At 50.2% G+C, this 22256-nt stretch overlaps 1 protein-coding gene across 5 annotated transcripts in view; it reads right to left on the bottom strand.

Moving 5' to 3' along the window:
* The window catches only part of tnikb (TRAF2 and NCK interacting kinase b), a 35606-nt gene that overhangs the window by 1129 nt on the left and 12221 nt on the right, over nt 1-22256 (bottom strand). Inside the window, exons 3-32 of one of the 5 annotated variants that reach the window (XM_027008045.2) lie at nt 19386-19442; nt 18550-18675; nt 17447-17557; nt 17231-17321; nt 16671-16801; nt 16529-16583; nt 16354-16432; nt 15415-15590; nt 15265-15331; nt 14970-15168; nt 14208-14324; nt 12592-12678; nt 11377-11568; nt 10908-11213; nt 9557-9721; nt 9228-9473; nt 8987-9096; nt 8516-8634; nt 8251-8348; nt 6482-6663; nt 5802-5916; nt 5237-5404; nt 4558-4654; nt 4269-4445; nt 4032-4175; nt 3390-3524; nt 3151-3251; nt 2777-2926; nt 1833-1992; nt 114-253 (exon numbers count right to left, since the gene is read on the bottom strand). In XM_027008045.2, coding sequence (XP_026863846.2) covers nt 114-253; nt 1833-1992; nt 2777-2926; nt 3151-3251; nt 3390-3524; nt 4032-4175; nt 4269-4445; nt 4558-4654; nt 5237-5404; nt 5802-5916; nt 6482-6663; nt 8251-8348; nt 8516-8634; nt 8987-9096; nt 9228-9473; nt 9557-9721; nt 10908-11213; nt 11377-11568; nt 12592-12678; nt 14208-14324; nt 14970-15168; nt 15265-15331; nt 15415-15590; nt 16354-16432; nt 16529-16583; nt 16671-16801; nt 17231-17321; nt 17447-17557; nt 18550-18675; nt 19386-19442 — 4101 coding nt within the window. The remainder of the gene's footprint in view (nt 1-113; nt 254-1832; nt 1993-2776; nt 2927-3150; nt 3252-3389; nt 3525-4031; nt 4176-4268; nt 4446-4557; nt 4655-5236; nt 5405-5801; nt 5917-6481; nt 6664-8250; nt 8349-8515; nt 8635-8986; nt 9097-9227; nt 9474-9556; nt 9722-10907; nt 11214-11376; nt 11569-12591; nt 12679-14207; nt 14325-14969; nt 15169-15264; nt 15332-15414; nt 15591-16353; nt 16433-16528; nt 16584-16670; nt 16802-17230; nt 17322-17446; nt 17558-18549; nt 18676-19385; nt 19443-22256) is intronic. The other 4 variants (XM_027008042.2, XM_035525998.1, XM_027008043.2 and 1 more) reach the window with 4 other exon arrangements.

Here is a 22256-nt window from a genome sequence, read left to right as displayed (position 1 = left end):
CAGCAGATCAAATGTCCTCGAATGTGCCAGTCCAAAAATCAATAAACGGTGTGTTGGAACCAATGGAGCTCAACATCCCCACAAATCCAAGGACAGCAACTGCAGTAACTCACCTTGTCATTTCGCTCAGACAGGAACTTCAGTCGCTGAGCTCGCTTGTGCATGAAAACTCCGTCGAGGTGTCCCGTTTCCACGGACCGGATCTCAATGGCTTTCTCTCCCCAGCCCATGATCTGGTTGGAGTGGATGTAGGCTACAGAAGGGTAAGGGGGACAGGACGCAGGACATACGACAGGACAGCGATGACTGCCACTGAAAAGGGAGGGCAGGAAGCACGACACGTTTGTGAGAACGCCCCGTTCCTCAACGACTTCTGACTGTCAACAGCAACCCAAAACTGGCCTGGGCCAGAATAAAAGACAGTCTCACCCCAGACACCCCACACCACCAGGAGGTAATTATTGCAGCAGTTTCTGAAGCTCAGAAAATACAGCCTGCTCGAGATCAGCAATGATTATGATGGCATATTTGTTCTCCTCTGTAGGCAGGATATCAGTAAGGCTGGATAAAGAGACTGAAGCACTCAACATGACAGCAGTCAAGATTCGATGCACAGTGGGTCTATGAAGACCATGCGGAAACCTACACTGACTATGAGCAATGTTATGTACCGACATGAATGTAAAGGTAATTTCACAGATGTTGATAATGAAACTATGACGATAACAAGGCAGATCACAAGAGATTAGGTTTCAGAAAACCAGAGGGATGTGAACTGTTCACATTCTGGGTAAGAAACCACTGAACATTTGGATTTACTATTTTTGAGCCGGGGGAGAGGGAGGGGCCAGTTGCTTGGGCTGAACTGGAATTCTCAGTATTGGCAATAAAAGAAATAACTGAAATAAAATAAATTATAACTTACGTTCACATTCTTCCAAAACAAAGATGAGAACAAAAAACCCCCAAAATATTTAGTGCTAAAAATGAATGATGCACATCCAAGACACACAGATAGCTCATTTGCTGTAAACAAGACATCCTAAAAAGTTAGACCCCTTCCACACCAGAGTCAGCAATGTTCATGATTCTCATGGTGGGGTCTCGCATCTGAAATGGACCTCCACTTTTAACATTCAGATACATCAACATCACTTGGGATCCATGAAGCACCCATCCTGTTTCACTGCAATGCTCCAGTATGTATTTGAGGTGCATTTGAGGCTTCAGGGACATAGAAAGACAGTCAGATGTGTTTCAGATTTATTCAACAATGTGAAGACCAAAATGAAACACACCTCAAATGAACTAAGCTTGTTAGAGGCACATGGAGTGCTGAATCTGGTGTCAGGTAATACCTACAGACTGGAACTTTCAAACAACAAGGAAGACGATGACGACGACGACGACGACAACGACAACAACAACAAAAACAACAACAAAACCAAACCCAAAAAACCCACAACTAAATGAACTGCATACACACACACCACATGCCATGGCTAAAAAGGTGAACTGGAGTCTGGGGGTTTAGGAAAGCGATACAGACGGCTGTGCCCAGGGCCGAGGTCTGATTGTATGCAGGGACTGCTGTCTTGTACAGAAAAAGAATGAAGATCCAGATTGAAGAACAAAAGGCATGCAACAGAGGTGTGTGTATGTGTATTTTTATTGGATTAGTGAGGCAAACGTATGTTTATATAGATGGTTGAGGCTGGAGCGCAGGGAAGTGCTGGGCTTAGGGGGGTGGCATGGCCTATAAGCAGGGCATGGGGGCCCTGCAAGGAGAACAGGGGCGTTGTGTCCAATTTAAAAAAACAACCACGACCTACCAACAGAGGTGGGCATCTCTCCCCATTGTAGCACCACGTCTTTAGTGATTCTGCCGTAAGTGTTCACATAGACCCCCTCATCTTCATAACACAGAAGCATCTCCATCCCGTCAGTCTTGGGGAGCACCACAATGGCGTGGGGGGTGACACTGCCCTGAATCTGGGGGAGGGAACACGGGGGGAGGGGGAGGGGTGGGGGCAGATGAGCCTCGGTGGCAAGCACGAGCGGCAGTGCACAACATTCCCCTGCAGGTGGCGCTCTCCCCCCTCCCCCTCAGCGCACCACTCCCTCGGGGGCCAGCCAGCGCTTTTTGTCCCCGGCGAGAAACTGCTGCAACAATAAAGTCTCCTCACCGCCACAAACTGACCGCCCCCAAACCTGCTCAAAAGTCCGGGCCACCCTCAGATGGGCTGCCTCCCGGCTTGCGCCACCTCCAATGGGGGACCTTAGGATGTTGTGGTTGCTTCGGATCGCTTTAATCAGACACACGCTTTTGGTTGGTCAAAGGTCGTAGGTCGGGGGAAATGCTTTTGCTCTAAGCAAAATCATTTTGCGTTATACGTTTAGCACTATTACACAGGATTGGAAAATGATACAGACATGACATTTACATATCAGTATATACAACATTAATAAATATTCAGTTAATAACAGTGTCTTAGATACATTATCCACAGATCCACACAGCATAATAATAATAATAATAATAATAATAATAATAATAATAATAATAATAATAATACCAAATTATTATTATTATTGTTTTAAGTAGCAGTAGCAGCAGTTGTTGTAGTAGCAATACTTCACATTAGGAAGCTGGACAGCAACAGATTTCAGTACACTGTCCTTGTGGTAGAGGTCTTCCGCCCTGACCCTGACCTCAGGAAGCTCGGTGGAGGCTGAGGAAGGCGAAAGCTCCTCTGTCCAGCCCACTGTCACTTACGTGGGATGGGATGTAGATGTCGTACGGGTTCCCAGAGTCAACGTCTATCACGTGGAAGCCAACACTGGAGCCGTAGATGACCTTTAACCTCTGGCCCTCCTCCACAGTTAGGTCAACCAGCAGGGGCCTATGCTGCAGATCAGTGAACGACTTTGGGGGAAGAAGGAGAGAGACCATACCAATAAATTGTGAGAGCCCTACTGATGAGTTCTGTTTTTCTGAAGAAGTGAAATAGCAACTGGAATCATATACTCTCTCAACTTATGGGATAGCTAAGAATTCTCTGATATAACACTAGTGATTACAAATGGTCTGACAGCTGAAGATACTGATAAAATTTTGTAAATGGAGTCTTGATGGATTCTGTCTCCCACCTTGAAAGCCATGAATTTGTGGTATGGCTTCGGAGCCCAGGCATAAATCTCCACAGAATTCTTCAAGGCTATCACCAAGAACTTGATCCTCTCATATTTCACTTTTAAATGCAAAGACATACATGCAAGGTTTAGCATAAATACAAGTCACTCTGTGAAACACTAATCATCTGGAACCTTGGACAGGGTGCTTTACAAAAATTTGGAAGAATCACACTAAAGCACTGAATGGGACATACCAACTTTGTAATGAACACACCCCTCCAGGTCCCCCACAGTGGTCCAGCCCTGTTTCTTCTCCACTTCAGGGTCATTGTGGAGTATCCTGTTCCTGAGCCACGACAGGTAGTAGACCCTCAGTTTATTCTTTTTGCCTGGAGGAGGAAGGAAGGGCACGATCTTTTTTGTAATCCTACTTTTTTTTATTTTTTTTATTTCTCTGAATCTGGATGTATCCGTACGAAAGCTGAATGGCGAAAGTCTAGTACCGAACAATATATTGTTTGGCTGATAAAATTGGATTATACCATCAGAGCCTTAGGCTCACTAATAACCCAGTTTGTGAATACCGGGCCTTGCGTGGCCACCAAATGAAGATGTACAAGCCACATGTCCCAGCAAGACAGCTGCTTTACCCGTTATAAGGTAATGTATGAAGTAGTCCGTTTTATATTTGTTATTTAAGAGTTTGTGAGTTTCTGCTGGTTAAGAAATCTGTTTACTGCAGACCTGTAAACTACAGATCTGAAATCTGTAAACTACTACAGTCTATTAAATTTTTGACCATGCAAAAATTTTCAGTTATTATCAGTTGTGCAGTCAGTATCAGTTACCAAATGTTCGTATTGGTTCAGCCCCTGTGAGTGCCTGTATTGTTTTACCAGATATGGTGACCAGCACGTTGAGACCCTCCAGCACATCCATCTGCTGAAAGCGGCGACGGTTGATGAGGTTGTAGACCTTGCCCTGACCACTACGGTCCAGCAGCATCAGTCCGTTCTCGGTTCCGACCAGCAGGTTCACTCCTACGGCACACGGAGCGCGGACGGGTCAACATCCAGCCTCCGACGGGGCTCAGCTGGGGGGCGGAACTGTGGCAGGATGGCGGTTGGACTCACCCCACAGGGCTGCGCACAGGATCTCGGAGTTGAAGCGCTTCTTGTACTTGCGGATCTCGGGCGTGTCGCTGTGCGGCCGGATGTTGGTGGGGTTGACGTTGACCACGGAGATCTTGCGTGCCTCGTTGAGCCGTGCCTGCTCCTGCTCCTGCCTCAGCAGTTCGTCCGCAAAGAGAGCTGCAGCGAGACAAAACGACCTCAATTAACCCACAAAACAGGACAAGGGAACCAAGCTCCGTGGAACAGAATTATTATCCCGTATCTCATTAGAGCACTGAGAGATGCAGACCTGAGGCAGAGTTCTCATTGCCGTCTTCGGTGGGTGAGGTCTGGTATACCCTTGGGTCCACGAATGGGGTAAAGGAGGCTTTTGACCCACTCCCATACTGTCGGTGACAGATCAGGAAAATGGCACTCACGCACGCACACATGCACTCTTGCCCTTCATTGTAAACTGGCAACTGATTACATGGCTGAATGCAGCACAGTGCTAAATTGGCATACAGTATGCAGCAAGTGTTAATGCCAATGTATACATAACTGTCAACACGTAAATCCAAAAATCCAAAATTTTTAAAAAGACAAAGTCTCATGGCAGCACAGGCAAGGAAGCATTTAGTCAGAGTAAAACCAGAAATTGTTTAGAAAGTACACAACATTGTACATAAATGGCACGGCTCTCGTTTCATGCGTTTATAGATGATAAAAAAAAAAAAATGAGCAGTACTGTAAAATGAGAAATTCATCACAAAGAAAACCTGCCCACAGACAAGAAAGGGACGGGAGTCCGAGATCAGATAAGAGCGGGCCACCCCTGAACCTACAGCCAGAAGACAACCAGATAGAGATGTTTGTTTGGACCGGCCTGGATGGTGATGGTTAGAGGCGAGAGGGAAGGAGGTCAGGTTAGAGTTGGGTCAAGGGTTGGAGAGCAGGGGTTTGGCTTGGACAGCTGCAGCATCACCTACTTCAGCCACAGAGTCCAGGTCCTGCGCATGCAGACTGGAGTGGCGGCCTGGGCCTTCGCTGGGCGTGGCCAAGGGGGAGTGGCTTTGCTGCACTAGATCGGGAAGATTGGCGTTACCAGGGAAACCGTTGCTCTCGGCGTGACCCGAGCGCTTTCTTTCCCCAAACATCTGCAGGAGAGGAACAAAGACAGAAGAACGGCTATGCTACTGCTGGCCCCTGCAAGCACCCCGCCAAGCACGGCCAGTGCGCCACCTTGGGGGGGAAACGTGGGGAACGCAACCTGGGCTCCCCTGGCAGTGAGAGAGGGAGGAGCCATCAGAGAACACTTTTTTTTAATAAAGTGGAGGTGCTGGGGAAGTCAAGATGGTGAGAAGAACTGAACCATCAAATCATAGTGAAGAGAAATAAAATTAACTAATAAAAACAAACCAAGAAGAAAACGAAAAGGTGGCAGACAAAACAGATGAGTGTAGAAGGAACCATCTGGACCAGAGTTCATTGATGCTAGAGATGACGGGTCATAGGTCAGAAGGTCATGTGAGCCATCAGTGCTGGGGGTCTTACCTCTCTCATCATCAGGGTGCTGTCTTTGGAGTTGTTTCCATACGGCTCTTCGTGAGAGTCCTCTTGACCAACCATTCCTCCAAAGGATTCACTGCCACCATGGCCAGCCGATGGCCTGTTAAAAGCCAGGAAACGTTGTATAATAATAAAAATGACTACGATACCAAGATGGTGTTATATTAAACATTTAGGAAACTTTCCCAAGAATAATTAAACAGGAAAAAACCCAAATCATTCAAAATCATCATTAGCTTGTGCTTGCTAGATAGTCCTTGCTCACTAGGTTTCTCACTCTAAACAGTGTGAGAATGCATCAGTGCAGTTTTGTTAAATCGACGTTGGAGCATTCTAACTGGTGAGGGCAAAGTTTATGTAAGAAATGATATTCTGACAAAAAAATCCTGGTCACTTGGAACATCATTCAAAAGGGCACCACGCACACACGCAGGAACGAATACTCGCACTTCACAAAAAGCAAGATTATAAAGAAGGTTCACTGTGAATTTGAGAAGATAACAAACACTAACATAAGAATTGAACAGACATTTTGAAGAATTTGGAGATTGTACTTGAATACAGCCAGGCATGGAGCGCACACATACCCACCCACCCACCCAAAAACCACACACCTATTCTTTTTTAACAAAAATGTGAACAGCAAAAAACAGCGAAAGCCTCACATAATGCGCGGAATGTCGCTGACGGGCACTGTTCCATCGTGGGCTCCTCCCTCTCCCTCCTCCTCCTCACTGCTTTCAGACTCTTCACTGGATGATGAGTAGTCAGTCACTTTGACAGGCGGCCGGTTGGTCTCCTCGTTGGAGCGCAGCTCTCTGAGTTCTTTGGCCAGAGCGGTGAGATCCTGCGGGTGAAAGGTCACAGTGATGATTAACGTGAGGTTTCACATTAATCACCAGTCTTCAAAGACCGCTTTGCAACTTATCCGAATGTCCGATGTGGGGAAAAAAAAGACTAGAAACAAAGCTCTTGTGACTACTCTGTCAGGAACAGGAAATGACTCTGACAGCAGCAAAGATGCTTGTCTGTGGGAAGCAAGGGATGTGTCACAAGCTGAGCATTATCTCAGTTTTATACACTAACGCTAACTTGTAACAAAAGGACAGAAACAAAATGGTGGACAGTGCCAGCAGGATCCTTGATGGGGTGGGAGAAGGGAAGTCTGTCCATCATTTCAGTGAATGATGCATAACGGGGAGGGTAGGGCAGCCTCGTGCAGAGTCTCGAGTCAGGTGGAACGGGCCCACGAGGCAGAGCAGCCTGTCGTGCCTGGACATCGCATGCAGGAGGGTTAGAGGGAGTCCTAACAGCCTGCAACTCTTACCAGTTCCTCCTGAAGCCGAGGACCGTGCAGCCGAACAGAAAAGGAAATGCCACTGAGAAAACAGAATTCCACGAGCGCAACACGTGGCACATCATCAAACTCCAAGTTATTAAAATGTACAAGTGAGGCAGAAGCCGGGAAGATGGACCCTCAAAATCTTGCAACAAATGGCAATCCTGGAGACCCACCCCCTGTGTTAACACTCCTGAATCAACTTGCCAGCTAATTATCAAGCCCCTCATGTGTTGAATCAGGTGGGCGAGTTGAGGGAATGCCACTAAACCCTGCTGCGCTGGAGTCCTGCAGGCACGCAGTAGGACACCCCTGCTCTACATCTACCACCATATGTGGGAAACCTGCATCTAGGGGAAAAGAACCAGCTGTGCTTGCAGTGTGATATGGGCATTTGGCTGAAATTGTTCAAAAGCAAACCCAAGAATGGCACATCTCCATGTCTGTGGCAGTGGAGGTTAGGCAAACAAATCTCTGCTTCCCCCTGCCCGGAGACCGCTGTTGCCAAGGTAACAGTTAGAACCCTGAGACAGTGTCAGGGATTTATTGAGACTGCGAGAGACCGAGTCGAATTAGAGTGATGCAGAAAAGTGCAGCTAATGAAGGTGTGTGACACGGCGCTGGTACGTAGATGAGAAGTCATTACATTTATAGCCCGCTCTCAGAATGAGCGGTGGAGGAGCAAAAGAGAGACAGTGACTGAGTGCCTGAGTGAGTGAATGCTGGAGAAAAAGATGTGAGTAAATGAGTGTCGAGAGAGTGGGAAGTGAGAGAGAGAGAGAGAGAGATGACAAATGTCTTACTAACCTCATCTACAGCCCTCTTATAACTCTGTGGTAGAGGATCAGCAGTAGATAGAATGTTGGAAGAGGAATGCAGAAAGAATTGAGAGATGGATTAAAGAAAATGTTAGATGGGAAAATGGTTATTAGCACACAGCTAAGGTACAAAGCATTACGCACGGAGATCCACCCTCTAGGGCACGGTCCTAGGACAGAGTTTTTGGTGAACTTTATGGCACGTTTATGGCACGTTTATGGCAGACGAGAGAGCTTCAGAGTGACCTTCGGAGAAAATGTACGGTTGGATGCCTACCGCTGGTCGGCTGGGCCTGGGCAGCTCCTTGCTCTCCTCCTGTGTTTTAGACTTGGCTTCCTGGGAGATGGCTGGAGATCCCTCAGGCTTAGCGGAACCTGCGGCGAACCAGAGACGACAAACAAACCGGCTAAGAGTAGGGGCAGAGGCACTAGCAGATGGCAGCGTCCTGAAGCGCACGGCCAGGCCCTGGGTGCTAGCAAGGGAAGAACGTGCAGCGGAAGCTCCGAGAGCTTCTCAGCCTGGGACTCGGAGGAGCTCTCACCTCCCACGCGGTTCCTCTCACTGGAGCCACCCTGGGAGCTGGGGGTGCTGGAGCTGGAGGAGCTGCCACTACTCGTCCTCGGGAGGGAAGGCTCTATGGAAACGCGAAGGTCTGGGTTGCTGCGGCAATAGAGGACCACAAGCAAGAGGTGTTGAGAAGGTTAGCGACTGCTTAAAGTTTAAGGTGCATTGAATACTTGGCCTTTCACATTCAGAACCTGTTGCTTTTGTTGAGAGATGATAAAGTTTTTTTATTTAATTTTATTTTCAGGTTTCAAGTCAAAAAGAAGACAAGTCAGGGAACAAAGTCTTATTTCTAAATAACAACAAGGAACAACAACAGCAGCAAATGCCGATCAGTGGTTGTTATTTTATGAACACAAATTAAAAACAAAAACATAAAACAAACACAAAAAACCCCACACACTTATCAACTATCAGCTTCAAGACAGGTCAGGAGGTCTGTATCTACCTAGCTCGGATGAGATGGGAGCCAGCCCTTGGTCCAAGACCTCCTGGTCCATTCCCAGGGGAGTTCTTCCTGACCAGGGCAGGTGATATAGAGGTGGTCCTCTGAGGGACCTAAAAGCAGCAAACATCACAGATACCGACAGATAAGCCTGTGGGGTGAAATGAAAAGTGGAAAGACATTCACCTATCCCACTGCGAAATAACTCTGCGTCTGTGCACCCTCTCTGGCCCAAAGCGCTCACCTTTGGCGGAACTTCCTCTTCCTGCCTTAGCCAGGAGCTGCGGTCGAACTTCTCTTCCCGGCTGGTGACGCGGGGTGGAGGCAGCGGCGTCTCCGAGGTGGGGTCGGAGTTCTGCCGGGGCATGGGGGGCCGGTGGGGCGACAGGCTCTCCTGGAACGCCGAGACACCCTGGGAAGACTGGTCATGCAGCGACTGGGAGCCTGTCATGGAGGAGCCGTGGGACTTCACCGACACGAGGTGGGCCATCTGTGGAAGCCACAACTTCACGGTCAACACGTGCCACTTCCGTGGACTGGACAGAGTGCGAAGCCGTCTGCAAGAGGCTGTACCTGGGGTTCGACGGACCGGTGCACCGGCGGCGTCCGGGCCTGCTGGATGCCGCCACTGCTGAACGACTCGGAGCGAGGGGGCAGCGATGGGTCGGAGATGCGGTTGGCCACCTTGTGCTGCAGGGCAGGAGAACTCTGGCGGTTCAGTTTGGAACGCTCCTCCACCTGGGACAAAGGGAAAGCCCGCTGAAGTGAGGAATGCTGTCGGGAATGCATTACCCTAAAGGGTAATCTGGGCTTTGAGTTCTGAACTCAGCAGCTTACAGCCCTAATACTTACACTTCACAACTGATTCTATTGTGCTACCGAGATAAGTAGATGTGTCCATCACCAAAAGAGTTTAGGTTTTTGATCTGTATCGATCAAAAATCTTGTAACAATCCTTTTGTCCTACATTGACAGGATGCCCTCATTTCAGGATATTTTCAGAAATAGACCTGCCCAAAATTAGTTCCTCAGACTGCACTTTAAAAGAGCACTTTATCTGGACTGTATACATTTGTCTCATTAATCCAATTGGTTTGGGAATATGGCTACGTTTTGCTCACTTACAGGAAGACAAGGGGTTAAACGTGGGGGGTGGTAAAGGTCATATGAACCCGCTTGTCAGCAAAACAGGAGACGTGTTCAATTCAAAATGTCGCTGTCATACAGACAATAAAGGGTGTGCTCAGAAAGCCTTACGGTATACAACGTTTTTGGTTTTGCGTATATGGAATATACTCTCAACCAAAATGTTAATCTCTCAGCAGAGGAAATCACCTAATGGAAAAAAACATTGAAAGGATGAGAGGAGAGAAAAGCTTAGTTACTGATCATTTTCTATTCCCACTGGTCAACATAGAGGGATTTGTGTGGTCTTCAGTGCAAATCTGATGTGCAACCATAATACAGCAATGAATAGGTATTAAATCATTCAGTTATGTTCAGTTCTAGTTTTGCTTTGGCATTAACTATGGTTCACATGGCAGGACACACTCAGATCCCACTGCCATTGCAGAGGTTGTTGTGCTAGCAGGAAGAGGAAGAGGAATGGTCTGTAGATCACAAGAGACGAGGCCAACCCTGGCAGTTGGAGAGACAAAGGAGTTTTGCAGGCACCAAACCCAGAATCCCACCAAACAGGAGTTAGCACCCATAAGATTGGAAGTTATGACCAGGAAAAGGACGAAGAAGGCATGAGCATTCCCCGAGAGATGAAAGAGAGGGATTTGGAGAAAATTTCGGTAGAAATATTTTCCCACAGGCCCTTTGATAAAAAGGTAGCAAGACTGGACAACAGTTCCAGTCATGACTGAAGGCAGCGACAGTAAGATCGTGTCTGAAGTCACGCCTTCCTGTCTCCTTCTACCTCGCTCTGGAAGGAGCGGCCAGGGGTGCGTCCCCGCCCCTCGAAACCTGGATACAGCTGGGCAAGTTGGGCCAGGTCGGGCTCGCAGGACACCCGAATCCGGGAGGCATTCCCACCCATCTGCCTGAGCTGAGCCTCGGCCCTCTCCCTCTGGTTGTGGGAGGGGGCGGCGGCCGGGTAGGAGGGGGGCCGGTTGGGGAGATGGCTTGGGATGTGGTGCGAAACTCGCGCCTCCGCGTGGTGACTGCAGGAGTGCTCGTTCTTTGTGGCGAGACGGGGGGAGTTACTTTGGGCTCGCCGCATCACCTGTATGCACACCAGCACCACAAAAGGCACTTAAAACACGACAGAGACGCCGCTGACGCTTGCAGATGAGAGAACAATGTTCAGCAATAAAACGGAGTCCCACTCCCACCCCCAAAACACTCTGTGGGGCGGTTTCGCTACCGTCGGCCACCTCCTTCCATACCTCTTTAGCCCAGGCAGGCTTGTCACTGGGGTTGACCGAGTCCTTGTAGTGGTAGAGCTGCTTCTTGTCGGCAGGCCGCGGCTGCTCCTGCTGCTGCTGTTGCAGGGAGACCAGGTAGGCCCTCTCTTGCTGGAGCTGTCTCTGCAGCCTCTCTGCCTGCCTCTGCTCCTCTAGCTGCTTCCGCTTGTACTCCTGGAGCCGGCGGACAGATAGACGAGCGACAGCAAGAGGGAATTACAGGATTATTGCGTACATGCTTATGGTGCCTCTGCAACACCTGGAGGAATGCTGTAATTGATGGTATGTGTGTAAGAGGAAAGACACACACACACACACACACACACACACAAACACACAAACACACACAACGATCATGTGAGATGATTCTAAAAGGCAAATCTTGTGATTTTTTGACCTCTGGATGCCGTGCAGAAGAATCACAGCCTGGTGTATATCAGCCTTGCCAACAGATCCCGTTACCGTGCTTTGCTATAACATCACTCCCAAACAACGCAGGCGAGACCTTCGAACTTGAGGTGGCCCCAAGGCTCAGAAACTTTTTGAATCGAGGGCATTTGTATCTACGACAGACATCTACAGGGGAAACAATTTCACATGAACCCATCAGCTACGCGAGATAAATTTATTGATAGCCAATTATCTACCACCTCAAAATCTAATTTCCCCACAGCAATAAGGCAAAGTTACAGAGCTGCCTAATCACCTCCAGGCTGTCGAAAAATTGATCGGCCCATTGGACGCGACCCTGTGTGCACTGCAGAGGGAGTGCAGGCCAAGGACGGGTGCGGGGGGATAACCACCCCTTGCCTAAGGGGCACTTCACACCACAACCGCTGTGAAAGAGCAGCTAGGAGAAAGCCCTTCCTCACGGACCCCAGCTAGATCTACGCTGAAAAACCTTGGGCCATGGAGCTAATGGAATCCACTTTTTGTGTCCCTTCTATTCTCTTTCAATTTACAGTGAAATTTGCTGTAAAACCGTGTAGTAAAAGTGACAGGGATATTGAATCTATTATTAGAATTTAGCGTGTTGCCATATGAGAGCATGGCAGAACTAGAGGCTATAATCTGTCAACAGGAAGGAAAATGGTAGAAGGTAGAGGATTAGTTTTTGGGTCTGAATCAGGCTCGAGCAAAGACGGGATGGAGGAGAAGGGTGAAAGTTGAGGGCTCAGTGGCGTAGGGTCAGTTTACCAGGAGGAGAGCCTGCTCCTGCAGTAGCTGTTGCTGCAGGATCTCCAGCTGCCTCTGCTCCTCCTCCAGCTGACGGCGGATATACTCCTGCCATCCCCGCACAGAGCGGAGCACACCCCAACAGACAGGAAGAGAGAGAGAGAGAGAGAGAGACGGACAGACGGAGAGAGAGGAGAAAGAGAGGATGAGAGCAAGAGAACAATAACAAAAACAAGGATGAGTGGAAAGAGAGAAGAAGCAGAAATAGTATCAGAGGAAATTAGAAACCTAAACGAGGAGCAAACATCAAGGATACAGGAAGGGCAGAACAGGTTTCTGAATTAATCTGCAATATGCATTGACAGAAAACCCCAAAAGAAACCACTGAAGTAAAGGAGGTGAAAAAAGGAAACATTGGATGAGGAGAACCTGGGGGTGCAGTCATTGGGCAAAGCATAAAGAGTGAAGCAGATGTGGGGCGCACCAAGTGGGCGTGGCCCGACCACACCTCCACTGACCACGCCCCTGGTTAAAGTAGTCTGTCAGCAGCAGGAAAACTCTGAGCCTCTCTCCTGGCTGCAGAGAAGGCTTGTCACTTTTAAACGCGCTCAGCTCTTGACGCTGTGTTCTGGCAGCCATACTGCTGTAGCTCTGAAGTGCTGTCGGAATGTTTTTGCGAGCGTGGGTTTTTTTTTTTCCCCGGTTCGAGCGCCCGTGTGTGTGTGTGTGTGTGTGTGTGTGTGTGTGTGTGTGTGTGTGTGTGTATCTATAGATTGCATGTCCATAACTGTGCTCTGTAACTGCAATGGTTTGCTCTGTAATCCTGAAGCGCTTGCATGGTCGGTCACCCTCGCCCCCTGCGCCCCGGAGGTGCTCTCCCCGCCTTCAGCGGTGCGGGAGCTGCACAGCTGGAAGCGGGTGGGTGGAGGGAAGAGGAGGGAAGGGACAGCGCCATCAGGAACACGGTGTAAATATGCATTCCTTCCCGCAGAACATTCCCGTTCCCGGGGGGCTGCGAGTCAGACGCAGCAGAGAAGGGAGCGTTATGCCAGGCAGGACATCAGACACACTGATCACCACACTGCAGTGACCACAGTGGAGTCTCACACAAAGCATCAGTGCTGCAGTTTGAGACGAGAGAAATAACGCGTGCGTGTGTGCGCGTGCGCTCGCTCTCTGCTCGCGTTTCAGCGAAACAGTGATGCCAGTTTGTTTTTAATCAGGCGTGCATATGCCCACACATGTCCCCGATGTCATGCCCTCTGTGTGCACACGAGTGTGTGCCTTGTGCCCTGGGACATACAGCAGAGCACCAACCCCATGTCAGAAACGTGCAGGCTCCACCCAAACGAGCCTAGCGAGCCTGGCGCTGCTAAAGGTGAGGCGCTGGTGTGTGTGTGTGTGTGTGTGTGTGTCTGGGCGAGGGCCCTTTTCTTCACGGATTCTCCACTCCTCCTTTTCATTACCTGACGTCTGAGCAAACGTGGGCGAGGAGTCGTCCATTTGTTCTCCATCGTTTCGATCACTCTGCTTGTGTGTTCATGCCTCCCTTCTCAGTGTGTCTCCTCTCCGCAGCAGTATGTGTGCGTGGGTGTGTGTGTGTGTGTGTGTGTGTGTGTGTGTGCGCGCGCGCGCACCTGCTCCCTCTCGGCGTGTCTCCTCTCCTCCTCTCTCCGCAGTTGCTCCATTTCCTCGTAGCGCCTCCTCTGCTCCCTCTCCTGCTGCTTCCGCAGCTCTCTCTCCCGGCGTTGTTGCTAGGGGGACAGCACCAGGCGACACCCCTCATGTCTCTGCCTACAAGTGAGCACCATTCCTCCTCCTCCCCCCCCCCCGATCCAATACAGGCACGAGAGATGGGACAGCGGCCCGGTGGAGGGGCCCGCTTTACCCTGCCAGTATCTCCACGCCCTCGCCAACCGAGAACCCCTCTGCGGCTCATCCCTCAGGAGCCGCTACACCGCCACACCCGGCTCCGCCTCCAGCCACCCTCTCCCCATCTCCCTCTGTGTGAAGTCCCCTCTTGTGATTTTCTCTGCTCCAGGATACTCGGTAACGTTCCTCTGTGATGATCGTAAAACATCTCTGGCTGGGGACATTAAAGGGGCCAAGTGCACACACACACACACACACACACAGCGGAGGAGGAAGCATGTGTGTGGCGGCATGCCGCACTGCCTTTATTATTTTATTATTATTACACTCATGCCGCCAGAAGAGACCAAGTTGGCCCTTTCCTGCTGTTTCTTTTGGGGGAAAAAGAACTGCACCTTGTTTTTCTTAAAGGCTGGACAGATCCGCTGTGGAAATTGTATTCATTCCCCGTTGCTCCATCCGCCCCGTGTCCTGTTCCCTCCCCGGCCCCCCGGGCCATGTGGCCCCCTCACTTGGCTCGCTCGTACCTCCTCCAGTCTGCACCTCTGCTCCTTCTGCTCCTCGATGCGCTTCTGCCTCTCGGCCAGCAGTTGGCGCTTGTGCTCCTCGTTCTGCTGCTGCTCCAGCTGCTGCCGGCGCAGCGCCTCCGAACGCTCCTTATTGGCCAGCTGCAGCCGCAGGAAGTCCCGCCTCAGGGTGGACTCGCCGGGGATGTTGATGATAGAGCTGTTGTAGGAGGGCGGTGGCAGAGGAAGTGGTCACAGGTGCGTCACACTCCCAGTACACGTACCCAACACGCACACACAGGGAGGTTTACCTTACCTGGGCTCACCCATGTCCCGCTCCTCCTCCTCTTCCTCACTGCCGCTGTACTCATATTCCGTCTCGTCTGCAAAAGACGAAGGTGGGAAATGAGATTTCACATTCAACTCCCAACTCCGCCTTCCAGGCTCCTCCCCTCCCCCCACTCACCCCTCTCTCCTCTCTTCTTCTTGGTCCGGTCGATGTGGTCTTTGAGCTGGATGCGGACCTGCCGTTCGTTGGGCAGGTCCCGGATGAAGGGGTGTTTCAGCAGCTGCTCCGTGCTGGGCCTCTGCGTGTGGTTCTTCACCAGGCAGCTGTCGATGAACGACTGGAACTTCTTCGACCTGCCGAGAGCCGCCGGAGCCGGCGGGAGAGGTGAGGCAAGAGCTAGGTCGACTCCGCCCCCGGCGTTGGGTTCCCATGCGTTTCCGCATGCAGTACACCCAGATACATTTTGATCAGTACATCCAGCATCGGAGCAGAACGAGAACTGACAACAAGCAGCTTTGTAAGCAGCCAATCGAAATCTTGCCGGCGGGCCGCTGCATCTCTCGTTTATCACGAGGGGGTGACGGATGGCTCTCCAATGCGCAAATGAGCGCCACGATGAGGAGGCGCCCATGTGTGCACAAACGAAGGCAAGTCATCGAGCTGAACACCACAGCCGATGGCGCTTGCGTCTGAAGGACTTCTGAGAGTCCGATTTCCTCTGATGGCGTCTACAGTGAGCGAAAGCACTGCGGTGGGCATAATTGCCTCCGGCATCAGGAGTCCTAAACCCTGTCAATCATCTGAACGCGTTTGTTTAAACAAACGACCAAAAAAAAAAAACCCACCTCACTGGAGTGCGGCATCTGCTCTGTAAAGGTAGCAGGGGCACTGGCGTCCTATCTAGGACGCTTACATGACTGGTTCTCTCTGCTCGTGCAACCTATCGTCACTGGGCTGAGAGAGACAAGCGCTGTACCAGTGAAAGGCTGCGCATGCACTCCAGAGTGGCGGGGTGAGGCCTCGCTCTCACAGCTCGAGGTAGGCCTGTTTTTAAGGGCAGCAGAACAGAGGAGGAGATGTTTAATGTGATAAGGGATCTGGGGAAGAAAGACTCACCACTTCTTTGACTTGAGCCGAGGGGCGGGGTTTCTGGGAATGAGGAAGAGCGCGCGCATCGGGTGCATGTCACAGAGAGCTAGAGAGAGAGAGAGAGAGAGAGAGAGAGAGAGATTGAAAGATGAGGGAGGCAGGGGTGGTTCACCTGAGCACAGGACCAATGCTGTAGACTTACGTGGAGCTCCCTCAGCCATCTCGATGGCTGTGATTCCCAGAGACCACAGATCACTCTGAAACAGGAAACAAGAAACCAGTTTAAGGTCTAAGGTAACACCGACAGTGACAGCATCATTAGAAAAGGCCGTCTGTCAAAATACCTTGAAGTCATACGTAGCATCCGGATTCTCATCGCAGGCAATGACCTCTGGAGCCATCCAATATGGTGTTCCAATGAATGTGTTCCTCCTACCAACAGTGCGATCCAACTGTGCGCTCACCCCAAAGTCAACTGGCAAGAGATTACATGTGCAGCCACACACACTTATAAAGAAACACTTGGCCTTAATATGTCAGTGTATGGTAACAAGCCGAGAAGTCTCTGATGGACCGTACACAGCCATCTGCCTCGTCCCTACTCTCTCTGTCACCATAGGCAGCGTTGCTGTGGCAACCCTCTGCAAGCAGCCTCCACATCTCGAATGATGGGGAGGAGAAATTAAAGCACAAGTCCTCCAACTCTGGGAGGGCCTTCGGCCCCGAAGCCAGCACAGAGCAGAGGGCCTGCCTGAGGGCTCTGCTGCTGCGCTGAACGGCCATCATTCCACAGCAACGGGACACAGTCGCGCACACACCCACACGCGTCCCTTCAAAGAACGATTGACTGGCTACCACCGACAGCTTGGGGGGCTCTCTCATGTTTCTGGGAGCCTGCGCTTACCCAGTTTGACCTCTGCGTTCTCCGTGAGCAGGACGTTCTGGCCTTTGATATCACGGTGGATGACCTTGTGCTGGTGCAGGTGGGTCAGGCCCTACAGCACGGACACAAACACACACACATTCAGACGGCAGGGACGAGACTGCTGGGGGACAGAGCCTAATTGCATCCTCGAGGCACAATGAGCACCCTCTGTGGGTTGGAGGTCAAACTGCTCACCCTGAGGATCTCTCTGCAGATGTAGGCGGTCCACTCCTCTTTCAGAGAGTTGCCCTTAGTGTTCTTTATGAGGTCCGTCACTGAGCCAGCACCACAGAACTCCATCACCAGCTACACACACACACACACACACACACACACACACATACACACACATACACACACATACACACACAATGAAAACAATAGCAATTTTTCACTGCATTATATCAAGTCCTCAATCCTATGGAGATCAGACTCTTTCTGAAGCCTGAACTTGAACTAGCACTCATTGGAACAATACTAATGGCAATAAACATGGTCTGGTCTTTTGTCATGTGTGTCTGTCAGACAAAATGGACCCAAAATGCAATGCAGTTATTCATGGACACCGAAACACTTTTCAGGGTCTAAAACAGTCATCGCGGTAACCAGTTTGAAAGCAGCAAATTATGGTGTGGATGAAGGTTACACGACCGGCCTGGCATTACCAGCCAAAGCCGGGGACCGAGAAGAAAACGACTGACAAATCAAAGATAAATCTGGTGCAATGCAAACATAGCAAAAGAGCGTGTAGCAGATGTCTGAGTTATGGCTTTTGTTTTGGCACTAAAGAGGAAGTCATCTGTACTCGTGCTGGTTTTTAAAAATGAACCAAGATGCATGAGGTCTAGTACATCCTTCATATACTTTGAACCTCTCAGTCTGTTTGTTTGTGGTCACCGATGCAGACAACAGCCAGGACCACCGAGTCCCCAAGGTAAATTCCCCCAGCCTTTGTGCGCGTGTATATGCACACGTCTGTCTGTACTGACTGACCACACACAGCATGTGAGCATGTCGAAGCCATCCCGTGACATTTTAGGAAGTCATAAGCCTGCCCTGCACTGTGCTGAGTGTACTGATCATTCACCACAAGGGAAGTGTGTCTGTCAGTGTTAACACACACACACACACACACACACACACACACACACACACACACACACACACACACACACACACACACACACACACACACACAGCAATAGGCCTTAGTGAGTGAGCTGCCATCACCTCTTCTCACACACTCACACATGCACGCACACGCACACACACACACATACACACACTGACTGACTGACCCAGAGCTGGTCGTCTATGCCGGGCGGGTTCTTCTTGACAAACGCGCCATAATAGGTGGCTATGTTGCGGTGGTGGGAATACTTCTTCAGCATGTTGATCTCAGCTTTGATCTCCTCCTCCTCATCCTGTCAGAGGAAGCAAGCGCGTGCACGCACGCACACACACACACACACACACGCACACTAAGAAGCCTGTGCTTATGCATGCAGTGCTATACTGTGAATAATTGGGAACAGAGGGGAAATTGAGACAGGAGCGCAGAGAGAGAGTGTGAGCGGCCAGGTCGAGACAGAACAACACTTTCTCCTCCATTGTGAAATTCACACAGATTTGCTAAAATTTCACAGTAATTCAAGAGTATACTCCCAAATTTCTAAATTTTATCCCAATCTAAAAAAAAAAAATAAAATAATCACAAAATGTCCTTGGAGAAAAACACAGCATCTCTTGCTTCAAAATATCAACATCACCACCGCCTGAGAGACAGTGAGTAACGTACTCTACACTAGTACAACCACCACACCTCATCACAGCATCTTTATCCTGCCAACATATTTACTGTTATTAGTACTGATTATCTGTCTTATTATAATTTAGAATAGAATTATTAGAATTTTTAATTTGTCACATTAATTTTAGCATCATTTTATTACTTAACCATTATCATCATGTTTAGCTCCAAAGTATTTGCTTTGCCAATATTTTATGTCTTATAGAGTCATGGCAATAAAAAAAAATCTTGACTTGAACTGAGAGAGGAAAGAGTGAGAGCGAGCGAGAGAGAGAGGTGAGACAGAGGTGAGAGAGAGAGGGTTGGGGGAACTGCTCTGCTCACCCCTGTGACATCCATGACCTTGATCGCAGCAAGCTGGCCCGTCTTGACATGGCGGCCCTGGAGAGAGTGACAGAAGAGAGAGCAAGAAAAAACGTGTGTGTTTGCACATTAATAATATATTTACACATAATGTATTGCTTTGGTAACGGGTATTATCATGTCATGCCACTAAAGCACATTTGATCTGAGAGAGAGAGAGAGAGAGAGAGAGCAGTGTCACATGTTCAGGGAAAAAAAACAAACAAGCCTTGAGTAAAGGAACAGGCTCCATGGTAGCCTGCCATCAGAGGTGGACGAGACACACAGCCATCTCTCGGGAGCGCTACTCAACAGTCGACTGCCAGACAAACAAAATCAGTTAAACAGAACAACCCTCACATCCCAGAATGACCGAAAGGGCCGCCACTCTTCAGCACGTGTCACAAGGCCACTGGCTATCGCCTCTGTGCCCAACGGCCGGACGGACGGCATGGAATTTGCACAGGAGCGCGGAAGTCGAACGAGGGCTTTGCAGCGGCTTGCTGCCCAAAGCCTTTTGGATCCCTGTTTCACTCCAGCGACTCCACGCTGCTCCTGCCCAGGACACACCCCGTCCGAACCCACCGAGCAATAAACAAAGGGAATGAAGCTACAAATCCAGGCGGCAGACGCCATGGCTACACCTAACCTGAGAGCCCAGTACCCAGGTGCAGGTAGGGACGATGGACCCCGGCAGCTCTGAGGTGTGTTCTGTTAGCTAACTCTGTACCTACTGCCTGCAGCCCTGCCTGCAACATCTGCACTCACTCCCTTCACTCTAGCACACCAAGGTGAGGAGAGGTGGTGCTATACAGAGAGAAAGAGAGAGACAGACACACACACACACACACACACACACGCACGCACGCACGCACGCACGCACACGTGAATCCCAGGTTTCCACCATTCCCACCAGTCCTCATTACTGACTTTTCCACTGTGGGAAAGTATTAACGCACTGCTGTCACTTCAGCACAGAGGCCCTCAGTCCCCATCAGCAAATCCTGGTACCAAGGCTGACAAATCGCAGCCCCACAAGCGTTCAGGAACTGGCCCTGAGAGCGACGTGTCAGAGTGACTTTGACACCGAGTATTCGTACAGGGAGGAAAACATGTAAACTAACCATGTGGATTTGGAAGCGAGACTATCGGACCAGAGCGGTTGGCTGCTGGAACACAGCATGGTCTGAGATAAGGGTGAGCTGTGGGGAGGGGGCGGGTACATGCTAATGCGACAGCAGCTTTCCACATCATTTAGCATCATTTACAGAAACGAGAGAGTGAAACCAGGCCTGCTCTGTGTCAGATTCCACAGCCGGATGCCTGAGCTGCAGACATTCGGTTCAGTGGAACAGATTAGTAAGGCAGACGTCGGGCGGTGGCACGCGACCACGAAGAACCTTTTCAGCTGTCGTTTTGGCTCATCGCGAGAACTCGCGACTCATCTGGGGTGAAAGGCCGCGACGCACTGGAGGGGGGCTTAGACGGAAGACTGCAGAAGCTCGGAGTCTGTGAGAAGGTTCATTTCAGCACACTTTCACCACAAACCCAGGCTGAGATAGAGAGAGAGAAACTCTGTGTACTCTACAACACCAGTGTTGCAGGGCTGCATGCTGTTATGTAACAGAAAAATTATCACCACCACCATCTTCATTACAGCCCAAAAACAGAACTCACTTGTCTGTCTCCATGTGCCTGGCTTATGTGTTACTGAGTTTTGAAAATTATTCATCAAAAATGCCCAACACAGCAACTGTCTGTCCATAGATTGCCGAAATTGCATCTTCATCTCTCCCTCCAGCAAGAGTGCTAAATCAATTATTGAACCCCTTATGCTGATGTGGCAGCGGCTGTCCACGAGGAGCGTGGGTCGAGACTCGCCAGTAGCGCCCGTGGACATGCGGTTGCCATCAGCACGCAGCTGGGAAGTATTGCTGTGCCGTTTCATCAGCCGGCCTGCCACTGCTCGCATGCCTGAGAAGCACGGGAGAGCGTGTCGGGCCGGGGCCATCGCTGGCTGAGTTCCCACGGCCCAGGCAGCACAGGCAGCTCACGCACCAGACTGCTCTAATCAAAACACCTGGACCGTTATATTCCGTGACATTTTTGAAATAAGAAACTTATAGCAGTGTTTGCTTTTCTAGGGTTTTTCTAATGCCACTGTGATCAGGAAGGAAAAAAAAAAACCACACACACACACACACACACACACACACACACACACACACACACACACACACACACACACACACACACACACACACACACACACACACACACACACACACAAAAAACAAAACACCACAACATGCTAATTCCTTCCCCACTGTAGCCTAGCAACAGGCCTGGCAGGCGGAGGAGGTTGAAGATTTTCACACTTTGGGCCAGACAAGCTCATCTGTCTGCTGAGACACGCGACCCACCGTGACCCTCTCAGATCCTTCTCTACAGTACGGGGGGGAGGTGAGCTGTCTCTCGGCTCCCCCACCGAGCACAGATGACTCAAGAGGAACAAGCGCGCTGAGCTGGCCTGCGAGCGGAGCCCAAACGCGAGTGCGTGCCCGTCCGTGCGCAGAAGGCACATGGTGGAAATGTCCCCAAGCCCTCCTCCAGTCGAGCCTGGTGAGAAAAAAGGGGGAGCGATGGAACACACACAGACGTGCACAGACATGCACACCGAGCCCGCTGCAAAATGGCCCATGGCGGGACTGTAAGGAAAAAAAGAAGAGACATAAGACACACAAAAACGGATTCGAGCAAGAAAGCGGCAACAAAAAACGATCTCTGACAGGAATGCTGCTGCTTCCTGCGTTCGGAGCAGCTTGCTGGGAGCGGAGCGGGCGAAGAGGTGTA

The sequence above is a fragment of the Electrophorus electricus genome, chromosome 5 (assembly GCF_013358815.1).
Source record: "Electrophorus electricus isolate fEleEle1 chromosome 5, fEleEle1.pri, whole genome shotgun sequence".
NCBI lineage: Eukaryota > Metazoa > Chordata > Actinopteri > Gymnotiformes > Gymnotidae > Electrophorus > Electrophorus electricus.
Note: the sequence above shows the minus strand (reverse complement) of the source record. Positions and strands in the feature narration are given on the sequence as shown.